Source organism: Protomyctophum bolini, assembly GCF_963924005.1.
Source record: "Protomyctophum bolini genome assembly, chromosome: 11".
NCBI lineage: Eukaryota > Metazoa > Chordata > Actinopteri > Myctophiformes > Myctophidae > Protomyctophum > Protomyctophum bolini.
In genome coordinates, this window is record NC_137872.1 from 18,672,869 (window position 1) to 18,700,206 (window position 27,338).

At 42.4% G+C, this 27,338-nt stretch overlaps 1 protein-coding gene across 5 annotated transcripts; it reads left to right on the plus strand.

Moving 5' to 3' along the window:
* The first annotated feature begins 226 nt into the window (after positions 1 to 226).
* On the plus strand, positions 227 to 26,613 carry engl (endoglin, like). 5 transcript variants are annotated; one of them, XM_080776155.1, is made up of 18 exons: positions 240 to 358; positions 1,629 to 1,716; positions 3,809 to 3,987; positions 4,980 to 5,123; positions 6,155 to 6,332; positions 7,136 to 7,334; positions 7,726 to 7,870; positions 10,230 to 10,422; positions 11,278 to 11,459; positions 12,726 to 12,875; positions 16,569 to 16,649; positions 17,247 to 17,525; positions 18,744 to 18,892; positions 19,092 to 19,506; positions 20,151 to 20,280; positions 20,663 to 20,764; positions 22,124 to 22,238; positions 23,900 to 24,033. In XM_080776155.1, exons 2-17 carry the CDS (start codon positions 1,647 to 1,649, stop codon positions 22,234 to 22,236), a joined length of 2,709 nt encoding a protein of 902 aa, XP_080632281.1. In that variant the 5' UTR covers positions 240 to 358; positions 1,629 to 1,646; the 3' UTR covers positions 22,237 to 22,238; positions 23,900 to 24,033. The 5 variants fall into 5 exon arrangements, with proteins under 5 accessions (XP_080632280.1, XP_080632281.1, XP_080632279.1 ...); XM_080776154.1 differs by lacking the exon at positions 22,124 to 22,238 and having other exon boundaries at positions 227 to 358; positions 1,600 to 1,716; positions 23,900 to 26,613; XM_080776153.1 differs by lacking the exon at positions 22,124 to 22,238 and having other exon boundaries at positions 23,900 to 26,613.
* The last annotated feature ends 725 nt before the right edge of the window (positions 26,614 to 27,338 follow it).

Genomic DNA, 27,338 nt, shown 5'->3' on the forward strand with positions numbered 1-27,338 from the left:
CCCTGCCTGCTGCGCAGCCTAACTACGTTTGCACTGCGTCCTCATGGCCCTTTATTCCTCTCCTCTCTCCAGTCTGTCACACCATCCTGCAGCCCCTCCCATTAGGAGCCCACCCCCCCTCTCCCTAATTACCCCCACCTTTTCCCTGTTAAGTTCAATGGAGATGAAAATGCATGACCCTGGTCCCTGGTGGGATATATATCCACATGCAGTGGCACAACTTGACTCGCAAATGTAGTATTTATCAAACTGTCAGAGAAAGCGAGAGAGAGAGAGAGACACGCACTGCATGCGTTTTTGTTGTCAAAACTCCACACAGCAGTTTGAGGAGCGAAAAAATCAGTTCGTCCTTTGACAGGTGAGTTGTCTTGTTTTGGTTTACGTTTTCGGCTGCATATCATTATTTTATTATACAACATGTATAACATAACATTACCGATCGTTTTGCATTGTTTGCTTGTTGGGGATAGAAGATGCACTTTTATTCATTGTATATTGACAAATGAGCATCCAACAAACTATTATCGGTTGCTGGAGTCTTTTTTTTTCTTATCTTTTTTTCGATCTTTCGATCAGTAGCCTATATCTTTTTCCCTCTCCTTTTTTTGTTTAGCTATTAGGAATAATCAAATAATCCCTGTCCAGCTGTTTCTATCATGAGTTTTAAGTATATAGCAGCCAGACTGAGCCAGTCCTAAAACTATAGGCCTGTAGCCTACTAGTAGACAACCGCATGAATACCTGTGGTTCTGGCTGTCCGACCCGATGCACAACACTGTCTGAGAGTGTCTGCGCAGGGAAGGTTTCACCAATCAGCAGCCTAAAGCATTATCACAATAGCTAGGCTACAAATGAAAGATGCAGGATCAATGTCTTATGTCACTTTTTTGATGCAGCTAGGGGATGTTCATAATTTGTGCCTGCTTTTTATTGGTCTTGTTTTTCTTCTCTGTGGACTTCTCTGTCTGACTGTGGACAGATCTTTATTCACATGCATTTAAGTTATAAGGTGATTGAAAAGTTGAGATAGTAAGCACTAAGCTATAGCCATTAGGCCTATTTTGTTTCTGAGTAAAATTATACTCTTGCTAAAGTTGCTCTTAAAGGACCACTTCACCACTTTTCAACCTATCTTCATATAATAGGTCCTCACTAACAATCATGATAAAATGCCACGATTTTTTCCTACTCAGTCTGTGTCTCATAGTACGGCTGTGGGCAGTTTAGAAACCGTCTTCCAGTGACATCATCATTATGTAGATTTAGATTTTCATTATCGTGAGAACGATGGCTTCCATTTTCGCATTGCAACCTTTCAGGACTAGAAAGCCTGCAGTTTTTATTAGCTTGTATTCCCCATCGATGATGTCACTGGAAGACGGTTTCTGACCTGCACACAGCCCTCCTATGAGACACAGGCCGAGTAGAAAAACATTGCGCCATTTTTTTTAGATTATTAGTGAGGACCTATTATACGAAGATAGTTTGAAAAGTGGTGAAGTGGTCCTTTAAGTGCTCTTCAGTTTACTTGATGGCATGGCATGTGTAACATTTTGAATTTATGTAGTATATGACTGTCTTTACTTTATCCTTTGATAGGATAGTGGTAAAGGCTATTTTTGCTGTAGTTGTAGTAAACCACACTGATGATGGCACCCCTGCCAGACACTCTGTGGACCATTCTCTGTCTCCTCCTAATGGCAAAGAAAACAACAGGTAAGGGACAATAAAAACTAGAAATGCACTCTGTCGAGCTGCCAACTTGCGCTTCGCACAAAGGGAGGCCATTTATGGCCTACTTGTGCGCAAGCAGAGTGCACCATGAGGTGCGCTCACCACTGCTGGTACGACTGCTGCTCTGAGTCCTAAAGCTCTCTGCTGCTGTCTGGGTACGACTTCTGCTCTGAGTCCCTAGAGCTCTCTGTCTGGGTACGACTGCTACTCAGAGTCCTAGAGCTCTGCTGTCTGGGTAGGACTGCTGCTCTGAGTCCTAGAGCTCTCTGCTATTCTAAATCCTTTAGACATATTATTGACCTAATACCAACCTTGAAACGTACCTAGTTACGTCACCAAGAATGGTGGTCCCTTATTGGCTGTTGGAGGACACCGACACATATACATACCCAGCTGATCGCAGTACCTGCGCACTATGCTTGCGCACAAGTAGGCCATGTATACTGTATGCCTACTTTTACACCCTTTATATACAACCTTGAAACATACTTTAGTTACGTCATCAAGAACAGTGGTCACGACATGCATGCATACCCAGCCGATCGCAGTACTTGCTCACTCTGCTTGCGCAAGTAACAATAACAAAACAATAAACAACAGGAATATAATATGATATTATAAAACCCATACACCAGTAGTTCTCAAAGAGGGGTCTAGGGACCATGGAGGCATGGAGGTCCCCAGCCAAATTATTATTAGTCAGGTCTGGAGTCATATCTGAAGCTTTAACTCCCAAGAGTTTGATTGATTGAATATTGAATACTTTTTAGACATAAATGTGAAAACGACAAGAGTGCCACCATTGTTGTCCTACTCCTATGTATTCAATTCATCAATATATCAATAGGCTAATATACAAGAAATCATCAATATTACTAGCAGTAAAAGTTACACAAAAACAATGGGGGTTGGGGGGTAATTTCCTTTGGCAAGCTAGAAGATCAGTTGGTCAAATTGGTGCTCTTTTAAACAAAAGTCACTTTTTGTTGGCTGCTGGTAGGGCACTCCACATTTTGGTGGTGTAGTAGTAGAATTAATTCATCCCCATGTTTATGCCTTAAGGAAGTAAGTAATGTTTATGCCGAACACTGTAGACTGTAGGTGTTGTGCCCATTGGTGTGGGCGTTACTAGCTCTTTTGAAGTAGTTTGACGGGTACATGGGCACTGGTCCCTTGTTAGTATCTTGAAAACCAGTCCCATTGCAAGTTGCTGAACCACTGCCATACACGTTAATAACGTTAGCCTGGCATGGCCAGACTGAAACACAAAGAGCAAATTATTTCGCCCTGTCAGATTAGTCATGGTTCCCATGCAGGCTAAAATAATGTTTATATCCTGTTCTATGCTGTTTTATATCCTTGTTCTGTTCTATAAATGAATGACACCAAATGACATACTGTATCCAACCACAACATGACCTAGTAACAAATGTATCTATTCTAGGCAAACAGAAAGACTAGTTGTACTATTGTGAAATCAATAAAAGTCATAATAGTTGTTTGAAGGATGTAGGAATGTATGCATGAGTCACAAAGCAGTTAAGATAGTCATGCAGCATATTATTTATAGCTACGACTTCTTTCCTCAAACTGTGCAGCTATATTCACATTTTGTGGCACTCCCCTGTGGGCAGAAGTTAAGTAGTGCCCCAATATATACTGCAGTAGGCTAGTCGGGTGGAAACCTCATTATGTTTAAAACTGTTACTTTTCAGGATTCAAATTAAAAAACAAAGTGAGTGAAAGTAGCATATCTACAAGCTCGAAACACTTCGCTCAGTTCCCTGTGTTTCGAGCTTGTGGATTCGCTACTTTTGATGCTTTTGTATGACCGACGCTATTAGTATGATCAAGTAGGGCTTTCTTTCATTTACCAAAAAACACAAAAAGTTAGAATATGGAGATAGGAGGTTTCTGCCTCAATAATATGTAAATAGGACCCGGCCACAATTTGGTGAATTCACCCACTATCACCCGCTTTTTAACAAGTTAGTTTCTTTATTTGTTTGTTTGTTTGCTAATTTATGTATTCATTCTGTCTGTCTGTCTGTCTGTCTGTCTGTCTGTCTGTCAGCTCAGAGTGGTGGGGGGATGCGGTGCTCCGTGTCCCCTGTGGGGACACGTCACCCGGTCCAGGCTCTGTTGGAGCAGTTCGAGGCCGGGCCTGGCTGTGCCGCCAGGGAGAGTGGCGAGAAAGAGACTCACGTTATCGCGGTGGGGAGAGCAGCGACGAACGCCCCGGACGACCATCAGGTTCCACTGGACTTAACCTCTGATTTTGTTCAATCCATTCAATCCGGGAAAGCATCCGTGTCATTTTAGATTTGAGCTATATGGTTCTCAAAGTGACCAGTGATCCTAAATGTAAACAGCGGGTGGTACAGTAAGACATTCAAGTTAAAACGATAACACAAATAAGTCCTGGGGACTATGGGCTGTATTTTGCGTGTCTTAAGTACCAGGTCTTATTACCTAACTTGAGTAAAATAAAGACCTGGAGGCGTGATCAATGCTCTTTGGCCACTCAGAATAGCCAAATGGCATTGATCACGCCTCCAGGTCTTTAGTTTACTCAAGTTAGGTAATAAGACCTGGTACTTAAGACACGCAAAATACAATTGTATTCAATTCATCAACATAGCATAAGAAAAATACACAATTATACATGTGAGTGATCAACAAACAGTGCTAATGATCACTTCCTACAGGATTTACTGCACAAGCTCTTCTTTATTATTCTGTTCCCATTAAAACCTGAGTTTTCTGAAAAACGTTTGTTGCTGTATCAGTGCTGTTCCAGGGGGGTCCCCAGCTAAATTGGTTAATAAATCATTGCATTTTATTTATTTATTATTAAGATATCTTTGGGCCTTTTGGCCTTTATGATAGAGGAAGTGGAGACAGACAGGAAACGACGGGAGAGAGACAGGGAGTGACATACCGCAAAGTTCGTCTGGAACGGGATTCGAACCGGGTCAGGCTGCTTTAGGAGCCTAGGTGCCTGGACTGTTAGGCCTGGCCTGGGCCAGCATAACATTCTTTAACCACTTGATCCATATTTTATATGTTATAAAAAAATACTTTTTCTTATGTTGAAAATATTGGAAATCTTGAATAATTTTGACATTTCTTTTCACAAATCTTCTCTTCCGGATCCCTGGCTGTCACAAAACATTTTAAATACTGTATTTTGCTATAGTTATAGTATATAGGATCCCTCCTACTGTCTCACTGGGTGTCTGCAGGTGACTGTGGTCCTGAAGCCTGTGTCCCCTCCTGCGTCCCCTGGCCCCCACAGAGCCTGTGTCCTGGTGCTCATCTCCCAGCAGCCGGTCAGCTGGTGGCTGCAAGCAGAGCGGCTGCCTCCACACCTCCCTTTGGTGGTGCAGGTATACTCAGTGTTGAGCGGTGCCTCCGCTCCATTACCCAGCTATGTGTGTCCCTATGTCTATGTACGTGTCTGTCTCTGTGTCCAAGCACGGACAGCTGCAACACCTAAAGTGGCCACTAGTAGGCCTACAGTACAGAGTAAAGTGGCACAGAGTACACTACAGTACAAGCCCTGGGCGCGTTCCTGGGGGTCTGGAGTAGAAAGAAACGGTAACAGCTCAGTTCACACAGCTGTGATTTTTTTTACTTGAGTAAAAGTACATTAATGTATGAATACAGCAATGTAGAAATGCTACAGTTACAAGTTAAAATCCAGTAATGAAAATGTACTTCAGGCAAAATATACGTACATACAATGTTGTACTGCATTTCTGTTTGATTAATGGTTAAAACAAACTTAACATATCGTCGTATTTCTGTGATGTTCGGCAGAAAACAGTATTCTCAATTTTTTTGCCTTGTTATTTAAATGTTAATTTAAATCAGTATCAGTGCTATTGAACATCCTTTACTTCTGTGGGTGGGTTTTACAACCCGCTTCTGACTAAACCTCCTAACTCCATTCGATCCTCAAACTTGTTGTTTGACAAAATATGGTCAAAAATAGCTCCTAACTCCACTTGAGCTGTATTTGGGTAAAATGATGATACTATAAGAACACATTCAAGTATCTGACAATGTATAAAGTCACCATACCGACTCTTATGAGGCAGCATATTGTATTTATACTGGACTCGGACCGGGTTTCGAGCTTGTAGATCTGCTACTTTTGAAGCTTTTGTGTGACGCTTGTATGATTAAGTCGGGTGTTAATTTTCAAAGAAAAAGTTAAAATATGTATTTAATAGGTCCTGATAGAAACCATATATCACTGTAATTACACTACTGATTATTCTAATTTAACTCTGAGAGGGTGCAAATGTGGGCCCTTACGGTTCCATTTGGTAACATTTGCTCGCTCTCAGAGTGACAAATGGATGAAGTAAACTAGATAGTAGGGCTCAAACTCCCTCTCTCCCCTGCGTCTCAGGTGTCCTTGAACTCCACGGTTCAGTCCCACACCGTCCATAACCTGCGTGTGTATTCCATTCCATCGCTGCCCTTCCGTCCACGGGCGCTGCTGCGCTGGGCTCTGCGGCACCACGCCAACCTCACCTCTCTGACACACACGGACCGCGCCAACCGGGTCTACATCGGCCTGGGAGAGGGTGAGGCCTCGTGTTATCCTTTTTAACCACTTAAACCCTATTATGTTTGAGTGGAGTCCATCGAGGCTCTATATACCAGTGTATCTTCTGTTTTGTGTAATTGTGGGGAAATGACAGATTTTAACACATTGTAAGCTTGTCGATCTGCTATTCTCAGCTAAAGCTTTCCCCTATAAGGATGCCGGGTTTAAGTGTTTAAATTATTGTATTAGAGGAAAACGTACAAGATTTGCCTCTTGAGATGTAGTGCAGTAGTCCAAGTAGAAGTAAAAAAGTATTGCAAAAATGGACATGCTCAAGTAAAGCAAAAGTACTGTCTTCGTTTTCCACCTGTTGTACCAAGGTTATTAGTATTACAGTATGTAATTTTTATTATGAACAAAATGTAATTTTGTCCCATCTTATATAATTGGTTTCCCTGCTTACTTGGTTAAGAAATTGGATTAGTGTTTACAAAAAAGGATGAGACAGTGAAACTGTATTGTGTTTACAAAACTAAATAAACTAAAACTAAAATAATCAGATCTACAAGCTCACAACGAGTCGCATTGCGACATGTTGTAGTTTTTGAATATCACTCCTACCCCATACAACATGATGAAAAAAAACAAATTAAAATGAACTAAAACTAAATAAATGTTTGCTAAACAAGAAAATCCCTTTTTTACAAACTATTTAAAACTGAACTGAAGTTGAAGACAAAACGTCCAAATTGCTGGTTGTAGGAGTGGTTGCACAACTCAAAAATAGAAACAAATGATGAATGCAAACCTATAATAATTAACCACGCCATGTCCACACAGACACAACGCTGCCCAGGGTGTGCAAGCTCCGCTCTCTGTTCCTCTCTCACAACTACCTGACGTCCCACCTGCAGACACAGGAAGTGCACGGCTGTAGTGCGCCCACCGTGGCGAGGTGGGACAATGACCCGCATGTGCACGTGAGGGACCAGGAAGTGCATGTGATCAAGCTGCTCTCGGCCGGCTCTGCGCTCTGTGGGTGAGAGAGCCTCTTGTCTTAAAACATTACATGTATGTAATCTCAATTTCTTAATGAGACCTGACATGGCAGCAATAATGCTTTTGAATTTTCCCAATCACTTATAACGTATTACTTATCATTATTTTGTCATAATGAGAAACAGAGAAAAATGTATTTAAGAATGTGACATCTTTATTTAATTTTTTAGCATTTGTATATTTTGGGTTCCCAAAACAGGGATGCTGGAGTTAATGTGGTTAACCTAAACCTACATTGTTGTTTTATTACATTGTTAAATGGTGATGTTCAACATCATATATATATATATATTAACAAGCCACTGTTAGCATAAAGTTGGAAGCCAATATGTTTTCTGGTCCTACCCCCCCCCCCCCCCCCACTCACTCAGGTCTCTGCAGATAGAGGTGGTTGTCTCCCTGATGCCCCCTGTGGCTAACTCGGGGACACACAACGTGGTGCTGATCCTTAGCAGTGCAGCACCAGTCAACTGGGCCGTCACCGCACACGGTGTCCAGGGCAGCGTCTATGTGCATGTGAGTGGAGCAGAAAGCACACACACACACACACAGACGCACGCGCACACACAGACACACACGCGCACGCACAGTTGCACACACACACACACACACACACACACACACACACACACACACACACACACACACACACACACATTTCGATTTCTTTATTTGAATCCACAAATTACAATTAATTTTACAAGGAAACAAATATAACGGGGTTGACAGTTCATGTTCACTTAAGGATACACATGGCACCTCCTTCTCCACACAGACAAACTGCCTATAACAGACGAGACAGAACAGTATTTGGCAAGTTGTTTGGCTTTGCTTTTTGTCATGCCAGCTATTCTTAGGCCACTCATGGTCAGTTTATGCACATGGCCCAGGCTTCCGAATATCAGTATGGCAAATCTACAACGATACCCCAAGTTTGTTATGCTTCCAAGTAATGGTTGATACTTAGAATATTTATCTTGGAATGCCTGGTCCATGTACAAATCAAAGACACAGCCCACCTCCAGAATCAGGACCTCCTTGTGTCTGGTGTCAACAAAGACAACATCAGGTGTATTCGGGATGTTAGCAAAGACATCGCATGCACAGCTAAACCAATCTGGTAACACTCTTGAGTGTTTATACATTGCTGCACTAGATGGCACATGCTTTCGAACTGCATCAGACACTAGGTCAACAATCCGGTCGTGGCGAGCAATATATAAGTTTTTGTATGCACTACATCCATTTGTTATGTGTGCAATGGATTCTAGGTGTTGTTCAGAATCATGATGGTTTATACAGAGTGGAGTGTGGGTGTCGGGATACCAGATTGACAGATTGTACTTGGTTGGTAGTACTTGTAGTCTTGCTTTGATGGTAAATTTTAAAACATCCTCCCCAATAGCAGCATTTTTGTACATCGAATGTGAAACAGAGTGATCAGCTGAATCAACACAGGCCAACTTTCCCTGCAGTCGAAGGCCACGCCAATGTTCTTTGGCTTCAGTCTGTTTCGTGCTAAGCAGAACCCTTCTTGCCGTTTCTTCCTGTAGTCTAGTGTCCCCTCCCTGGTGGGTGAGGGTAGCCTTCACTACCACGCTGGAGTCTGTAATTCATCCATCTGAGATGGGCACATTTTCGTTGTTTTTTGCCCATTTTAGCTGGACTCCTGTCCGATGGCAAAGGTCGTTGAGATCTGGCCAATCAGACCAGACCCCGAAGCCCTTGGCTTGTGAGTCCAGTTTCCCAGAGTCTTTCCTCCTAAAGCCTAGGAAGTTATTCTGGACTGCAGCAGCCAGGGGTACCTTCCTCCTGCGCAGGTCCAGTAGGAGTGATGCCCTGGCCATTTCTCTGACGGTGCCATCATCATTATTGAGCATGTGCAGTAGGTGGCTCAGCCGTGTTGCTGCATAAGTCCACTCTACATTTGGGACCCCCAGCCCCCCTTCGCCATATGAAAGGAAGAGTATGTCTCGTGTGGAGTGTGAGTTTAGGCCAACCCATTTTCTGGCCAGCTGGACAGTTCTATTTGTCATGTCTCTCAGTGCATGTTGTGGGATGTGTACATTGGCAAATAGGTGTTGTATCTTTGCCAGGGCCACTTCTCTCACAGCCTCGAGCTTCATCACACACACACACACACACACACACACGGGATGTACATTTCTTTATATGTTGACTTTTGATCACGTGTGCATCTTTCATTTATTTTCCATTTATTGTATTGTGAGCTATGAATTAATAACAAATTAAAAGTAATTTCACATTCAGATCATTGTACTTATTCTATTAATCTGTAGTGTACTGCTATGCGGTAGGCCATTAGCCATTTGCCTAGTCGTTCTGGGTCAGGGCCCACTTGAACATGTTGAAAACATGTTTTCATTATCAGAGCCTGTTTCTTTGAATGACCACTCCATGGATTGTGTTTCATCTTGGATCAGAGGAAATAACATAGTATACTTTAAGTTCTTTTCTACTTTAATTTATCACTATCACAATGAAAATCCATTTTTCAAGATTCAAGATAAAAAAAAAATATATATATATTAATGTTAATTAATTATTTGGGGTCCCACTTACAGTATCCTCATCCTCACAACCACACAACTGAAGATGTGTCGTACTGGTGGCACCACGGGATCATTGACAATTCCACACCACCCAAGAAGTCATCTTTAATCCATTCAATTGTTGTGCTGAATATTTAGGGATATTTAACAACTAGTCCTATTAAGAATCCTCAATCACTGTCCTAGTGTCTCTATGTCTGTCCCCACTAGTCTTCCAACAGTGTTTGTTCCCGCCTACCCAGCACCGTCTCATCTGACACTGTCCTGATGCATGTGTCTCTGTCTTTGTCTGTCCCCACTAGTCCTCCAACAGTGTGTCCCCGCCCTACCCAGCACCGTCTCACCTGACCCTGTCCAGCGTGCTGGACGCTGACCTCTCAACCACACCTGATCTACTAGCATGGGCCAATCAGAACGGCTTCCCCAGCCCCAGCTCCTACACAGAGGCTCACCTGGCCAATCGCTTTGTGATCCGGCTTGCCGTGGGCGGGCCAGGTCTGTCTGTCTGTGTCCGTCCGACCGTCCGTCCGTCCGTCTGTCCAACCAACCATTTGGTCCCGAACAACTGGAAACTGGTGGAAACCTTAAATGTTGAAAGGCAGAAAGTCGTTACTTCATAAAAAAATTACCTTTGTGGATCCGATGTAGCCATTATTTAATCATAAGCTCTTGTTAATATGTTTCATTAGTTAAATATCTATAAATATTATGTTATCGCATTGCTATCCATAGCAATGCAATAACATGTAATCTAATAATTACTATTGTTACTACTGTTATTATTTACGTAAGATAAAGTGTTTTGGTATTATGGAGAAACTTGCCTAACTCTCTCCTAAATGTAAATTTGTCAGGAAAGTAAAAATATATGTTCAGGATTTTATTTTTACTCCATGTATCCTCAAACTGTCTCCTAAAGCAACTAACTCCACCACCTCTCCCCTCTCATGCAAGTAATTGACAATATATAAAGACACAATACCAACTTTGATGAGGCAGTATTGCGTTGTTTTAACTTATTCCCTGCCCGCTCACGATTCAGTCTAATATTATGCCGCCCGTAGTTACGGGATATTTTATTTTGAAAATCCCAGAATTCACCTCAAATGAACTGGAAGCAGAATCGCTTATAACTAATCGTCGTACTTTTAAAGTCGTAACTTTAAAAGTCATCAGAAGCATTAATATTGTAACCACGAGGTTACAATATTACTGTCTCTGTCTGTCTGTCTGTCTGTCTGTCTGTCTGTCTGTCTGTCTGTCTGTCTGTCTGTCTGTCTGTCTGTCTGTCTGTCTGTCTGTCTGTCTGTCTGCCTGTGTCTCTCTCTCTCTCTCTCTCTCTCTCTCTAGAGGAGGTGCTTCCACCAGTAGGCGGGGAGGAGGTGATGGAGCAGGAGGAGCTTAGGTTCAGGCAGTGGCTCAGCCGAGGAGGAGGAGGAGGAGGGGGCGGAGCCGGCCGAGGTCAGGATGCCCTCACTGTCCAGTGTGAGGACGGCCGCCTCAGCGTGGCTGTGAGCCAGCACCACCTACAGGTCACCATCACACTGCACTCAGATAAATTGTGCTTAGTGCCGAATCAACCCCTCCGTGGGCCCTGGCGCTACACCAAATCAAAAGGCCCCATGCACGTGTGTGCGTAACACAATCAAGAAGGACACTTTTTGCGCCCAGTGAATGAATGCGCGTGCGTTCAGTGCACTGCCAGCACTATCGCCACTGCTCCCATAGAGTTATTAGGCTGCTCCCCGACACTGCATCTGCTATTTTTGAGTCTCCTCCCACTGAATGGTTAAGAAACTGTTGGACGACCAAAAACACTAGCTGGGTTTCCTGTGTTGCGTTACATTGAAATCGGTGCCCCATGAATACGGTTTCGATGGAAGCTACAGCTGTACCTATTTGAAATAGTCTCGCACAGGGCCCTGCGAGCTGCGAGCCCTGGCGCTTAAGCTCCAGTAAATTCCATTCATGTTAATCCGGGCCTGCATTTGCTCCTTCAAACTGTCCGGGCAAGGAAGGTCCGCTTGAAGGTCCAGCAGATGTCTCTATTTCCATTAAGTGAATGAGATTTTGGCCGGACTTTATTATTAAATTAAACTTAAAACACTGTTGTGCAAAGTGAGGGGCGCCTTTTAATGTTTGCTTTTGTACATCACGGTGTAAAGCAAACAAAATGCCCATAGGCTTGCCACATGACGTCAAGGGGGTATGTTTAAAGTAAACATTAAAAAGTCCATAGAATTGGCTGCCACATGACACCACAAAAAAAGCCAGTCATTGAAGGGGCTAGCGCCCCTCAAAAGTCTACTCAAATACTGCACCTACGTACAATTTTGAGGAACTTAAATTTACTACTTTACTTGACTTATTACTTATACTCCATAATTTCAAGGCTCTATACCGGAATACATATACTCCATTACATCTCAAAGGCAAATAGTAAAATACTGTACCCACTGCAATTATTTGAAAACTTTAGTAGATTATTATTACAAAACCTACAGTACATTAACCAATATTCCACACTTTCGGAAATAGCTGATCTACAAGCTCACAATGTGACACATCTATTTAAACTATTTTCACAACATTTTGAAAGTGACATTCTGAATGAGTACTTTCACAAGTAGGCCTACACAACAATGTTTGCATCAAAACATATAAAGTAACATTTTTAATTCAGAGTATTTTTTACTTCAGTAATAAATTGGTACTACACCCATTGTTTTCTCTCTCTCTCTCTCTCTCTCTCTCTCTCTCTCTCTCTCTCTCTCTCCCTCTCTCTCTCTCTCCCACAGACCTTGTCAGTGTGGGTGTCTGCTGTGACTCTGGAGGATCCTAAATGCCAGGCACGCTCCAACGGCAGCCATTTGCTGTTGGCGTTCCCGGTGTTTTCCTGTAGGACCACGGCCTTGCTCCATCCCAGAGGGGTTCTGTACAAGAACACGGTGAGGAATGAACAACAACAACACAAATGGTGGGAGGGAAAGGCTGAAGGAACAACAAAATCATTCAAAAGTCAATATTCAATATGCTATCATGCTGGACAATATTAAAAATAGGTACAGCCATTCTAAGGAATTGATGCCTATTCCTATTCCCTATATGTGATATGCCTCAACTAAACAACTAAATACAAATACAACTAATTCAACTTTGAAAAATATAGGGTGGTATTTCTTCCTTGGCATAGTCTCCTGGCGGTGACAATATTGGTGAATGGTTTAAGGAAACTATCAATAGAATCAGGCAGTTAAAAATCACCAGATATAACCGTAATGTATAATACATTTGAACTTAAACCACCTAATTATTATAGTTCACTATTATGCATGTTTGTTTCTACTGAGTATTAGGGGGTGGGATGGGCTTGTTGAAGTGTTTGTTTGTTAATGTTAGTATCTACGCCGTGAATGTTTGTTAATGTATAGTATAGTATTGTTTATCAGGAACCTCCTGGAAGCTCATTAGTTAGACAGAAAGAAGACCGCAGAACAAGATGGGAGATCAAGCAAGGCAAACACAATGTGAGTGATAAAGGAGGGGAGCAGTGTACATTTAAGAGGGAGTTGTAATCATGTTTAATAATGGTAATACTACTACTAATAATAATGACTTTATTTGTACCTTTCATACCGTATTATGCAGAATATAAGAACGTTTTTTCCAATGAAATTGGCCTAAAAAACAGGTCCGTCCTATAATAAATTTTCGTTGTATTAATTCTTTGCCACTAGATTGCACCAGTAGTGCTAAAACCAGTGTTATGAATTGAGCGTTTCATGCAACACAGAACACACACAAGATGGAGGAATGGCGTGAACATCTCCGACCAACAGAGTGGTTAAAAAGCTGGCCATGTTAATCAAACAACAACCAAAGTGTTTCACATTAACACAATCAGCTCCTGGATTTCTTTCAAAATAGAAGCTCGGGGAGATATGGCCGCTTTTACTCGATTTGTAAGCCCCCCCCCTTCCGTTCCGGACAAAAACCGGGAGACATATTTTTGCTTGCTTACCTCACCGATGATTACGATAAAGTCGCTGAATAATCCCCCGTTCATATTTTGAACGAGAGGCATATTGAAGTCAGAAACTTGTAGTTAAGACTAAACAGTATATAGTTTAAGTGAAGAGCAAGAACAAAGTCGGGCAAAAATAATACCGGTACAACGTAATGAGTCTTGAAAGTGCCAAGTTATTGAGTGCTTTCACTGTTTCCTCTCAGCCAGCTCTGGTCTCAGACGACATTCCGTTTCTCTTCAAAGTTAAATGTTGCCATACTGTTGGAGCAGCCATAAACTACACACGTTCATCGATGTTCTGGGCATCTTTATAAAGTTAGTGTTAGTAAAAAAAAGCAGGTAAAAGAGTAACATTTGAGCAGACTAACATCAGTCACTTTTCCATTCACTGTAGTAGAAGAGGTGCAGGTTTACACCGCAGATATGTCGGCTCCGCCTACAGGAAATATTCTTGACATTTAAAAGTTTGAGAACCACTAGATTCAATGACCCTGCCACTACACGCAGTGCTGCTGACAAACTTAAGAAAAGTTTCAGCATGAAAGAACATTCCTCATAATCTGAATCAGACCACCCACACTTCTTTTAGGATCAAACATAGAAGAGGCCTTGTCACATACACATGAAGCATGACTATAACAAGTGGTAACAGGTGTGCTTACAGAAAAAACCTGATTTAGTTCCCCGCCGGTATCATTCCACAGACTCTCATCGATGTTCCTACGTGTTGTGAGCTTGTAGATCGGCTATTTTCACTGGTGTCTTAAAAGCACTATATAAATACACAATTTACCATTTTATATATAATCTATTTTGAATCGTTGATAATAAGACCCCTAGTGTGAGCTTGTAGATCAGCTGTCGTCTGTGTGTACGAGACGCGGCATGCAGACCAAGTTATAAATCAGACAAAAGTCAAACACAAGCACAAGCCTCAGTGAGGAGAGCTAAACAGAGGGAAGTGGAACGCAAGGCAAATGGTTCCTGCATGTAATCACACTGTCTGCCTGTCTGAGTACATCTGAGTACATCTGTGTGCTAAGTGGAGGCCTTCCATCCCATAATAATACCACTGTAACACCTGGAGGTGTGTGTGTTTGACATCAATCCTATTGTAGTTTTGAATAATTTTTTGAGTTTTGAGTATTTTTTTCTTTTTAAATTTCTGTTTGAAGTGAGTTTTTGGTTTTAGTTTAGTTTTTTAAGGTTTATTTATTTAGTGTTTTAGTTTTTCATGTAATATGGGGAATTGAAAAAGAAAACATATTCACAGGTAAAACATCATTCATAACTGATTTCACTGAAATAAGACAAAACTGAAGACTTTTTCTCCACGATTTTAGTTCGTTTTGTAAATGCATCAGGCACAAATGCCCTGGCATTTGTGGTCTTCACCAGCCGACAGTCACCACTGTCTTTTTGTATTACAAGATCTTTGTTTTGGCTCAGCCGCGGCCCCGTGACTGCCCAGCCCTTCTGGAATCTGCCAGAATTTCCAGACCGTCCAATGCGGGCCTGAAACGCATAATTTTTATCTATCACTCTTTTTTATTTCAGTTAACTAATGTTTATTATATTTTCCTTTTTTCCCCCCAAGTCTAGTTTTTTGTTATTTCATATTACTTAACTCTGGTGTACTAAGGACCTTGGTTCACAGGGGATGTGTTGCTGAGTCAGTGGAGTGGAGACCTTTCTGTTCAGTTCCATGCTGCCTGTGGCTGATTACATTACGTGTATGTATAGTGACGCATGATGCTGACTGAATACATTTATAGAGGTATCTGTCATGACTAAAAGCAACACCGTGGACTGTCTGTCTGTCTGTCTGTTATAACACTGTAACACACACTGCTATAACACCTATTAGAAGTGCACTCTAAGGGGGTGGTTATGTTTCCACCCTCTCAGAGTTACAAATGGATCAAATAAACTATAGGTCACAAGCACAAATCTCTCATTTTGTGCCAGGGGACCCCCATAAGAGAAGATCTGTCAAGATTGTGCAAAGTCTTATAACACCAATAACGTAGATCTACGGCAATTAAAATTTGTATCACGGAAATTGGTCTTTTATAGTGGTTATGATAGATCAAGTCATAATGCTACTTACATTAGCACTGGGATGCTAGGTGATGTTGTCAACAACAATGGAGCGCGCCATTCCAGATGGCATTTCTGGTCAAAACAAGGTTTATTTGACGGCCCATAGCCAACGCTGTAATCGTCGCGGTAACCCTTGCTGATCGCCAAGCAGGAGTCCAGATATGGATCTGACACAACACAGTGTAAGTAACAAAAGTTACTGGGTCGCATCGAATCATTAATTAATCCTGACGGCCAAACGGTTAAGCTGTTCCTCAATTTGCTGCAGACCTCCTGAAACTCTTTGTAAAGCAGTGGTTTAGAGATGCTGGGCTCATTGTTTACTTGGTATCCTAGTTTCTTTGAGGCACTTCATTGTTCTCATGTGACTATTTACCTGGTTGTTTGTCCACCACTCTGATCTCACACCTGTACAGTAAGTCACTCTGGAGAGAGTGTCTGCTACAGTAAATGTCTAAACCGTAAATTATCTCTCTCATTCTCTTTCTCTCTCTGTCTCTTTCTGCCCTAGGTTTTGTTATGGAGAGAACAACCTCAGAATATTCTCACACACAACCAGACAGAGAGGAAGGCAAGACCCCTGGCCATACATGTGAGAGCCCTGTGTGTGTGTGTGTGTGTGTGTGTGTGTGTGTGTGTGTGTGTGTGTGTGTGTGTGTGTGCGTGCATGCGCACATGCGTGTGTGCGTGTGGGTCCAGGTGTGTCTGTATACATAACGCAATTAGCCTATCTTCATGCTCACAATTCACATCATGTTGCAGCGCAACACATTGTGACTTGACATGCCCTGAAACCCTCAGGACCCACTTTGAGAATCAATGCTCTAACCAAAAGGCCACTGAGCTGGTGAGTCCCTGGGGGACTCCTGTCAACAGTGGTTCAATCTTCTCCCTATATGTGCCATATTTTCAGTGTAGTATCAATGCTGCAAGTACAAAGGTAGTGGCATCAAAATGTACTTGAAGTAGTACTCATTGTGCAGAATGTCTCATTTCAAGTTTTCAAATGTATAAGTGGGTAATGCATGTTTTGTAATAATAATACAAAAGTTTTCAAATAATTGTAATGGAGTAAAAGTACAAGATTTGCCTCTGAGATGTAGTGGAGTAAAAGTAAAAGCATTGGAAGTGGGAAATACTTGAGTAAAGTAAAAGTACCTCAAAGTGCCTCTTCTCTCTGCTCGTACAGTTCAGCTGCTTGGCATCCGTCCCGCTCGTCCCCGCCCGTCCTCGGCCAGCGCCACAGGGCCCACGGCTGGGCCAGGGTCCAGGCCCGGGACCCCTACTCCCACCGCAGGGCCCACGGCTGGGCCAGGGTCCAGGCCCGGGACCACTACTCCCACAACCGTCCCCCCGACACAGACCTGGTCCCCCGCTGCTGTCCCTGAAGCTGTTCGTCACCGAAGACTACGAGCACAGACCCACTGGCCCCTGTGTCATCACTGCTAATCGCCGTGTCTATGTAGAGGTGTGTGTGTGTGTGTGTGTGTGTGTGTGTGTGTGTGTGTGTGTGTGTGTGTGTGTGTGTGTGTGTGTGTGTGTGTGTGTGGGCACATTGGTCTGACAACGTGGCTTCACGTTCGGTTAGGGTTAGATAATAATAATAATATATCAGGATTAGTTAGACGCAAGCAAGCAATTGCTTGCTTGCATCAGTGCCATGTTCTGAGTGCAATTACTCTATCACAAACCATCAGTTTGTTTTTTTGTTGCTATTTCTGGGTCTTGAGTGGACATTGTCCAACTAGTGCATCTATTAGCTCGTATATTTTATTTGTTTTGGATGGGTGCTCAAAAAACGTTTCATTCTACAAACATCCAAAAACTCCACCTCGTCAGCCTGCCTATAATACACTCACAACCGTGCACAGAACCATGTACCCATCCTGCAAACTGTTAATACAATTTTCAATCAAATCAGATGGCTTGTTATTAGCCATGATTGATTGTGAATAGAGCGTCGCAGTCCCTCCCCCTTTCAGAACAACGAACGGCCCAGGAAATGAAAACGCAATGCATTTCCCCATAGGCAGTTCTTATTTAATTTATTTAAAGACCTTTTAATCATGACAACACACACAATATTTTGGACCAAACAAATAATTACAAAGAAGAAAAACAACAAAAAAAGTGTTTCGTTTGTTTCTACTTTCTAATTCTTTGTTTGGCCCGAAAAATTCTGTGTTGTCATGATTTGTCACGACAAGAGTTGGCTTCGTATGACGCTTAAAAGGTCTTTAAATAAATTAAATAAGAACTGCCTATGGGGAAATGCATTGCGTTTTCATTTCCTGGGCCGTTGTTCTGAAAGGGGGAGGGACTGCGACGCTCTATAGACCAAGAAGGTGTTGGGTGATTTAAATGCTACAATGGCATGGATGTAAATGACAACCCAGTCATTTAAGGTACCTGATGACAGAAGTCCATGTCTACGTTATTTCAGCTAAGCTAAAGGAATAAAGCAAGCTTCGGTTCCTTTAGAACGTTGTAACATTATATGTAGATTAACGCCATACTTGATCACACTGACTACAGCATCACACAAAAGTATCAAAAGTAGATCCACAAGCTCGAGACACAAGTTCAGTTTTGAGGATTCCACCCGACAGCGACGATAGTTAACCATAAAATAAATAAATTGATGTGGGAAGAAAAGAAGACCTACCTTTGTTGTTCTTGTCTACAGGTGTCTGTCAACAGGCCCGTTAGCGGGGGTGTCGAGGTGACGTCATGTGTCGTGTCACCGTTTTCACACCCCCGGAAGTCTCCTTTCTGGACCTTGGTGAAGGACAGCTGCTCCTCGGACCCCTCGCTCGTCCTCAGCAGTGCTGAAAGGTAACTAAGTATATTTACTCCTACTAATATTTAACTTACTATAGTTAAGTTAAATTACCGCAAAATCGTACTTAAAGCTGCACTATGTAACTTTAATTTGATGCCAACACTAATTGCTTATTCGTATAACAGCAGGATTACATTGTGCTTCTAGTATAACTTAAGTAAATAGTCTGAGTACTTCTTCCGTCCTCCTCAGCAGAAACGAGGAGGAGGAGGAGGAAGAATCGGACGATGCTGAACCAGAGGAGGAGGAGGACATGGAGGCAGGAGCCAGCAGGGAGAAAGACTCTGGCAATGAGGATGTCCCCAGCGGCTCCCGGCTCCAACGCCAGGCCCGGGCTCGGGCACGCCAGGCAAAAGACGCCTCCACTGCCGGCACAACAGCAAGGGACAACAGACGGAATCAAGGGAGGAAGGTGCCAGCCGAGGAAGAGAAGGTGACTCTTTCACTGCGGTTCAGCTTTGTTCTGCAGCCCGTTTTCAACGACTCTGTGCAGTTCCTGCACTGCAGTGTGCGTCTGTGTGCTTCTGGGGAAGCAGCTAGGAGGGACAGGGGCACATGTGACCTACGCCTACCTCCTCTGGGAGCCCCTGGCTCCTCCACGCAGCAGGTACCGCAGCTCCACACACACACACACACACACACACACACACACACACACACACACACACACACACACACCGCTTCCTGAATGAGAAGTGGCTGTTTGACCCAAGGGTTCTATGCTAGACTTCAAAGGGCTCCATATTAACTTTTCGCTCGCCGCACACATGCACGCACACATGCACGCACACATGCACGCATACATAGACTATCTACAAGCTTTGAGCTGGTAGATTTCTTGCTATTTTCGAAAATATCTTTAAAAGGCCCAGGCGGTGGCGTAACCGTCTGGGCACCCGACTGGTAATCCAGTCGCAGTGAGCGGCGGGTTTGACTCCCGAGCCCGACACGGCCTTTACTGCATGTCATCCCCACATCTCTCTCCCGTTTCCTGTCAGCCTACTGTCTGTCCCTTCAAAAACCAATAAAAAAATATCTTTACAAAATTTAAAAAATATATTAGAAAATGTGCCCAATTAAAGGGCTAATGTGGAAATGTGATATATGTATATACTATATATATATATATATATATATATATATATATATATATATTTGCCCCTCGCATTTTTGCGAGGGGCATGGGGCTCTATTTGTCATTAAACCTTCATAGATGGCAAATCCACCCACATTTAATGTTGTATTTTCCAGTGTGAGAGCAGGGATCTGTCAAGGCCCATGGTGGTGACCCAGCGCAGCAGACCACCACCGCCCCCTGCTGGCCAGAGGGCCAAGACACCCACCGTGTCCCAGCTGGCCAATCCCAGCCCAGAACACAACTGTAAGGAGTGGTCACATTGAGCTCATTTGTTATTTGTGTTCATCCCATTAAGACCTGAGGCCGATTCTATGAATGCCTTCTAAATCAGTACTTTATAGTGCCAAGCAGTGAAGCAGGACCCCGCGGACCACCATCTGAAAATGTCCCCCCCACCCCCCCCAGAAGAGAAGGTTTTGTGTTGAACATTTTCAACACTTTTTAAAAAGTAAATTTATTTTATATGCCTTGGAATGTGTTCTGAGGACAGCATTCAATGTGTGGCAACTGGTCCAGTGAAGTATTTATACTTTAGTATTTGTACTCTGTGTATTGTAGACTGGGTGGTGGATACTGGTCCAGTGAAGAATTTATACTTTAGTATAATGTACTCTGTGTATTGTAGACTGGGTGGTGGATACTGGTCCAGTGATGGGGATTGTGTTTGCTGCTTTTGCTCTGGGCATCAGCCTGATGGGGGCGCTGTGGTTCATCTACACTCATACAGGTAATGACTCCCTCTCTGAAATCTTTCCCACCAAAATAGCTTTGGTTGTAGAACTGTTTCCGTTTTAGATTCTTGGAACCTTGGTGCTTTCACAGAACCGGCGGTAATTTTTTGGTTCCAGTTCCGAACCAACTTTTAGGGTTCTGAACCAAATTAATTTTCAGTGGAAACAGTGGAAACACTCTGAACTGGTTCAATATTAGGCGGGGGAAAAATAACCGAACTGGTTCAACCCCGGTGGAAAAGGGGGCCTCTGTGTTTGATTGATTGATTGATTAATTTATTAACAGTTTGCAGAATTACAGTACATTTCAAGTACAACTCAATACAAAAACTGTTAACAGTGAGTGGACGATACCATAAAGCATTACACTTGTTTACAATAGGGCCCAACATTTTCAATTCATCAAAACATTTAGAGACGTACGAATATACACAACTATATAGTAAAAAATAAATCATCATAGGAGGTAAAAAGGGAAAAGAAACATATACAGTGAGGGGAAACAGTTGTGGGTGGGGGATTCAGATTTTACAGGGGCCAGTTTCGAATTGCAGCCGTCCGTAGGTGCCCTTTGAGAGCAGTTTTGAAGGAGTCAAGGGATTTGCATGTCTTAATGACTGTTGGTAGGGCGTTCCACATTTTGGTGGCATAGGAGTGAAATTAATTTAATCCCTTGTTTGTGCCGAATCTGGGTTGCACATGGTGTTATCTATCTATAAATGCAAGTCTCTGTACTTCTGTCTGTACGTCTGTCTGTCTGTCTGTGTGTAATCCACACAACCCGAGAACCATTCGCCCCACCGACTTCAAATTGGGGAATGCATTTCCAACTTGCATCGTTCCAAGTAGGCCAGTGCCCAACAGGGATCGCTGTAGAGGCTCCAACGCCTAATATCAGGGTGGTGTATTTGTTTATTTATTTATTTGGATCCCCATCTACTGCCTTAGTAGCAGCTACTCTTCCTGGTGTCCACACATAAAATACATTACATGCATTTCCAACTTGAATTGTTACAAGTAGGCCGGCCAGTGCCCAACGGGAATCGCTGTAGATGCCCCATGTGCACCACTCTAGTTATGGAAAACAAACAAAAAGTGTTAAAAGGAGATTTATTTGTGTTTGTCGCACTCCTAAGCCAATAATTGACTGGGTCATCGACGGTCAAAAGGAGACTCCGCCGGTCATCAAATTAATACAAATCTCTATGAATTCAAGGCTTCATGGGGTGTGTCATTGATAGAAATTAAGTTATTTTGGGGGATGAAGATTTGATTTCGTTTATGTCTTTAAACATTTTGTGTCTTTGTTGTTTGCATCAATGGGGTAATTTGATGTATTTGGTGATTGGATAAAGGGAGACGGCCTCCACCAATCAGAAAATTGAGCGTGCTGGACGGTGCGGAGCAAAGTCAGGGTAACCATGGCAACTGGATCCCCCCTGCATTGATGGAGTACACGTCTATGTAGAGGTGACTCATTCTGTTGACTTTACACCAAAATACTGTAAATGGCGGGGGGGGGGGGGGGGGGGGGTGTTCCATTCACGCCGAGCCGACGCACGTGACGCACCATAATTCACATTTCAAGCAGGGTGTTTTTGCCTGGTCTGTGGTCTTCTGGTCTTCTTATAAGTTTATACTGTAACTACTTCTTCCTCTTAACTTTCATCAACCATGGCAGTGGCTCTCAAAGTGGAAACCGACACCAACTTCCTATTGGTTCACCAACCCATAAGCCCGCCTTCCCTCCCCCCTCCTCTCTCCTTCCCTCCCCTCCCCAGTTGAACACAGTGGAGAACACTGACGTCACCAAATTTGGAGTGACGTCCCTTTGCACTGTTATTGGTTTAGCGAAATACAAGATTCACTTCCACTCCTATGCCACTTTTCCTGTTTGGCTGCGGTTTCTGAGGCTATGTATACATAAATCTTCTCTTCTGGGGGTCACTGGCACAAACTCTTTTCAGATGGGGGTCTGTGGCCAAATGCATATGAATTTGGGGGTCCTTGGCTTGAAAAGGTTTGGGAACCACTGGCTTATGGTGATTGACTTGGGTTATTTTGATGCCCACTGGAGAATGTGGTGCACAGTATTGGACATAAAATTGAATGAACATGAGGTCAGTCCGTTGCTCTTCCCAGGTTGGAAGAGCAGGATTACAGTGTTGTGCCCAGGATTACATTAGACAATTGACACTGGGTGGAAAAAAATGGCTTACAACAAACAAACAAACAAACAAGCTATATATATATATATATATATATATATATGTGTATATACAGTATATTAGGCATGTAATGATTCACTCAACTCACGATACGATTCGTATCACTATGAGGTTCACGATACGATTTTTCACGATATTTGAAACAAAAGATATTTTCCAGAAAAAATGTTTTTTTAATTGTATATATAAACTTATCCCCCCCCATTACTTTTGACAGTGCAGAAACATAATTGCCTTCCTTGATGTATTAATGAGCGTCAACGACCATAACCTGGGCACAGACACACAGCTCCCCTTTGTCTACAGAACTCTATTTTCTCTAATTTCTGTGCAACAACTGTAAACATGCTTTCTTGTTTAGAACCTAGCTCGAGTTAACATGTAAAAAAGCTTTCTTTGATGGCATCTTAGTACAGATGTAGATCTATTTGACAGTGCAGAGACACAATTGCCTTCCTTGATATGAATGAGCATCAACGACCATCACCTGGGCACAGTCACACACACACACACACACACACACACGCACACACACACACACACACACACACACACACACACACACACACACACACACACACACACACACACACAGCTCCCCTCTGCAGTGCTCTACTACTGAAAGTTGCTCAGTCTCATTTCTCTCCAAAACACTTCAATATGATTAAAGCTCATATTTCATATCACACACACCATAATTCACTAGCCCCCCCCAAAAAAAAGATATTTATTTTTTTAGAAAATCGTTTATTTTATTTTATTAAATCGATCGTCGGGATTAATATCGATATATATATATATATACGATATATCGTTACATGCTTAATATATATATATATATATATAGCTTTTTTTAAGGGTTTACTGAAATACTCCCCCTCCCTTCTCTCTCTCTCTCCTCAGGATTTCCTCCTGCAAATCCGAGACAGAAGGCGAAGGCAAAGGCAAAAATAAATGATTATTGTGGCGTGTGTGTGTGTGTGTGTGTGCGGCTGTGCGCAAACGCACGAAACGTGTTTAAGGTGTTTATGCACATGCTGTGCACGTGACTTTTGTAGGCGTACCCGACACCGAAGCTAGAGCTTGAGACTGAGACTGCGTGTTACGACTAGTGATTTTAGTTGACTAATTTGACCCATTGGTAGTCGACTAGTCGTTTACCTATTGTGTAATCTTATTTTAGATTTGTTTAGCAAGATATCAAGCTAATGCCAACTATAATATAGTTGAGAGGGGTACAGGCTTTAGTTCCGACATACTATTGATCCGAAACCTCAATCCCTAACCTAACCATAACCGCAAGCACGGGAGCAGCGCATGTCGGACCATCGCATTTTCACATCGCATGTCCCCGCCCTTCAGACCTTTGGTGTGTCGGAAAAGCGTGCGCACCCCGTTGAGAGTAGCTTGATATCTTGTAAGCCCAAACCACACCAATGATTGCAAAGAGTTGCATTGGTGTGGTTGACCTCAAAACTGTTTAGTTGCGACTATAATTGCAAGGAGTTGCAACTATTCAACTAGTACCAGCAAGGTCGACTAGTGGTTATAGTCGACGTTGGTGAAGCCCTACTGTGTGTACATGTATTTACATGTACACGCGTAAGATGAATGTACACACATGATGACATTCATTTAACTCTGTAGAAGCAGGGTGTCCCAAGCATAGGGTCTGTGACAAAAAATGGTAAAATAGTAAATATCTCATAATATCCCTATATATTTGTTTTCTTCAAAGAAGATATCTACAGAAACGCGTTGCGATGCTTTGTGATCTGCTATTTTCACTATCTTTGAAATGGGGCTCAAGTGCTTAATTCATCATGTATTTTTGTAAGCTTGCGCCTCTTGGGGAGACACCAAATGTATCTTTTGAAAAGGTTTGAGAACCCCTGCTATAGAGTGTTAAATAACATGGACCAGCGTCTTGCAGTGCCTATACTGCCTACAGCAGCCCAGCTTTATCTCACAACGTGAACATTGGGGGAAATAATAATAATAATTGCATTGTTTAAGGAAGTTGTTTGGTAATTAGCAGCTGTCTATTTGGGCGACTGTTGTCTGCATTCATAGATCAGTGGTTCCCAAGCTCGACCCCCAAATTATTTTGGTGGGTCCCAGATGATTAGCTTATAACTGTTTTCTCACGCAACGGTAAACAAAGTAGTGCTGCACAATGAATCTAGATTCAGACACCTATGCGATCTAATTTCTAAATTTTCAGCAAGAATCGAGTAGGCTTAGTACTAGTTGGCTGTCCAATTCATTTGAGTTACTCTTATGTTTTTGCTACAAGAGAGACACTTTAAGAGAGGTTTCAGTCAAGCACTTTGATGGTGTCTGTTAAAACCACAGGGCTCCAGGTGCCACATTTTATAACAAAAAACACTGCATGGATGCACCTGGGACGTATACTCAGTGATGTATCCCAAGGTCATCAGGGTTTTGGGTCTCTCGAACATCATACCCTTCACTCAGGCGACCCAGCCGGGGTGATCAAGTCCCGACTTACGTCCCAGTAGCTTTTGAATTAATGTTCAGCAACTACAGACTAAAGACAATAAATATTTTCATACAAATCAGTACAAATAGGATTATTTGGGGGGGAAAGTTTGGGAACCCTTGTCATCAGTGGTGGAAAAAGTAGCCTACTCACATTTGTTACTTAAGTAAAAGTATCAATACTGCAATGTAGAATTACTCCGTTCCAAGTAAAAGTTTGATAATCAAAAGTTACTTAAAATGTACTTAAATGTACTTAACTACCAAAAGTAAATGTACTCATTATGCAGAATGTCTCATTTGAAGTTTTAAAATGTCTACAAATATTTTGAAAATAACAGATAGAAGGTCCTGGGTTCGATTCCCGCTCGGGACGCTGTGGGTGCTGGCGGCGTGTTTCCTCCTCCGCGTCATCAGTGCTCATACCCGAAGGCGGGGTTGGCGAAAGGGCCTTTCTGTGTGGAGTTTGCATGTTCTCCCCGTGTCCACTAAACTGCCTCCCCCTGGCCAGCCGGGGCGCCTGATGGAAGGGAAAGAAACTGGTTGGAATAACGTGTTCCTTCCACGCGTTACGTCCAACCAGGGAAACTCCCCCCTGTCAGGTGTAAAGGAGCAACTTGGACACTCAGGCATGAAGGAAGCATGAGTTCAACTCCATTGCTCTCCCCTTGTCCCCCATATATGGGGACTAGGTTGGTGGAGGGTGTGTAGAGCCTAGGATCACATTAGATGATTGACACAGGGGTGAAAAATGGGTTACAAAATCGTGGGATAAAAAATATTAGTTTATTAGTTAAATAACAAATCTACGCAATGCATCCTGGTGCATTGTGAGGTTGTAGATCAGTATTGTAAGTACAGTACTTAATTAAATGTACATACCTAGTTACTTTCCACCACTGCTTGTCAGATGATCGGAACTCTGTCTTACTTTTGAGTTGTGACTGAGACCAAAACCAGATCTTTGTCATCTAGACACAAGGAACTTATTTACCAATGTAGAAATGACTTAAGGAGTATTTATGTCATAACTGTGAACATCTGCTGGGCTTGTTATAAAAAATAAATAAAGATCTGTGTGGTAATATCTGTACAGTATGTGTCTGCTAACTGAAGACCATATTAAACGAGCAAAGAGTTATTACGATTTACTTTGGCCTGTATCACTTTTCTTCTTTCACAAATCACGAATAAACCAAAGCTAGGGTTATGAGTCTTATGACTTACCAGTGGTGGGAAAAAGTACTCAAATTTTGTCCATAAAAGTATCAATACTGCAATAGAAACACTCTGTTACAAGTAAAAGTGTGGTAATAAAAAATACTTGAGTAAAGTACCATTATGTAAAAGTACTCATTATGCAGAATGGCCGTTTCAAAAGGTATCGTATGTGTAAATGGTTATAAAAATTATTCATGTATGTTTTATAATGCAAATCTACAGTAGTTCTCAAATAATTGTAGTGAAGTAAAAGTACAATATTTGCCTCTGAGATATAGCGGAGTAAAGTAGAAGTATTGGAAATTGGAAATACTCCATCAAAGTAAAAGTAACTCAAAATTGTGCTCTAGAGAGTGTCACAGTCCCGCCCCTTTCATGACGACGACAGACCCGGAAGAGAATTCCCCATACGTTTTTCCCATAGACGTTTCAAAAAGTATTTATTTAAAGACATTTGTGCCTCGGACAAAGCCAACTCTTGTTGTGACAAATCATGACAATGCCCATTTTGTCGTTATATGGGTCGTTGAAATAAATAAAACTAGAAAAAGTGCCCCTCGGGGCACAGGTCTCAACCAGGACAGGTCAGGTTGTGGCCTCCTGGTGGCACTATAATAAG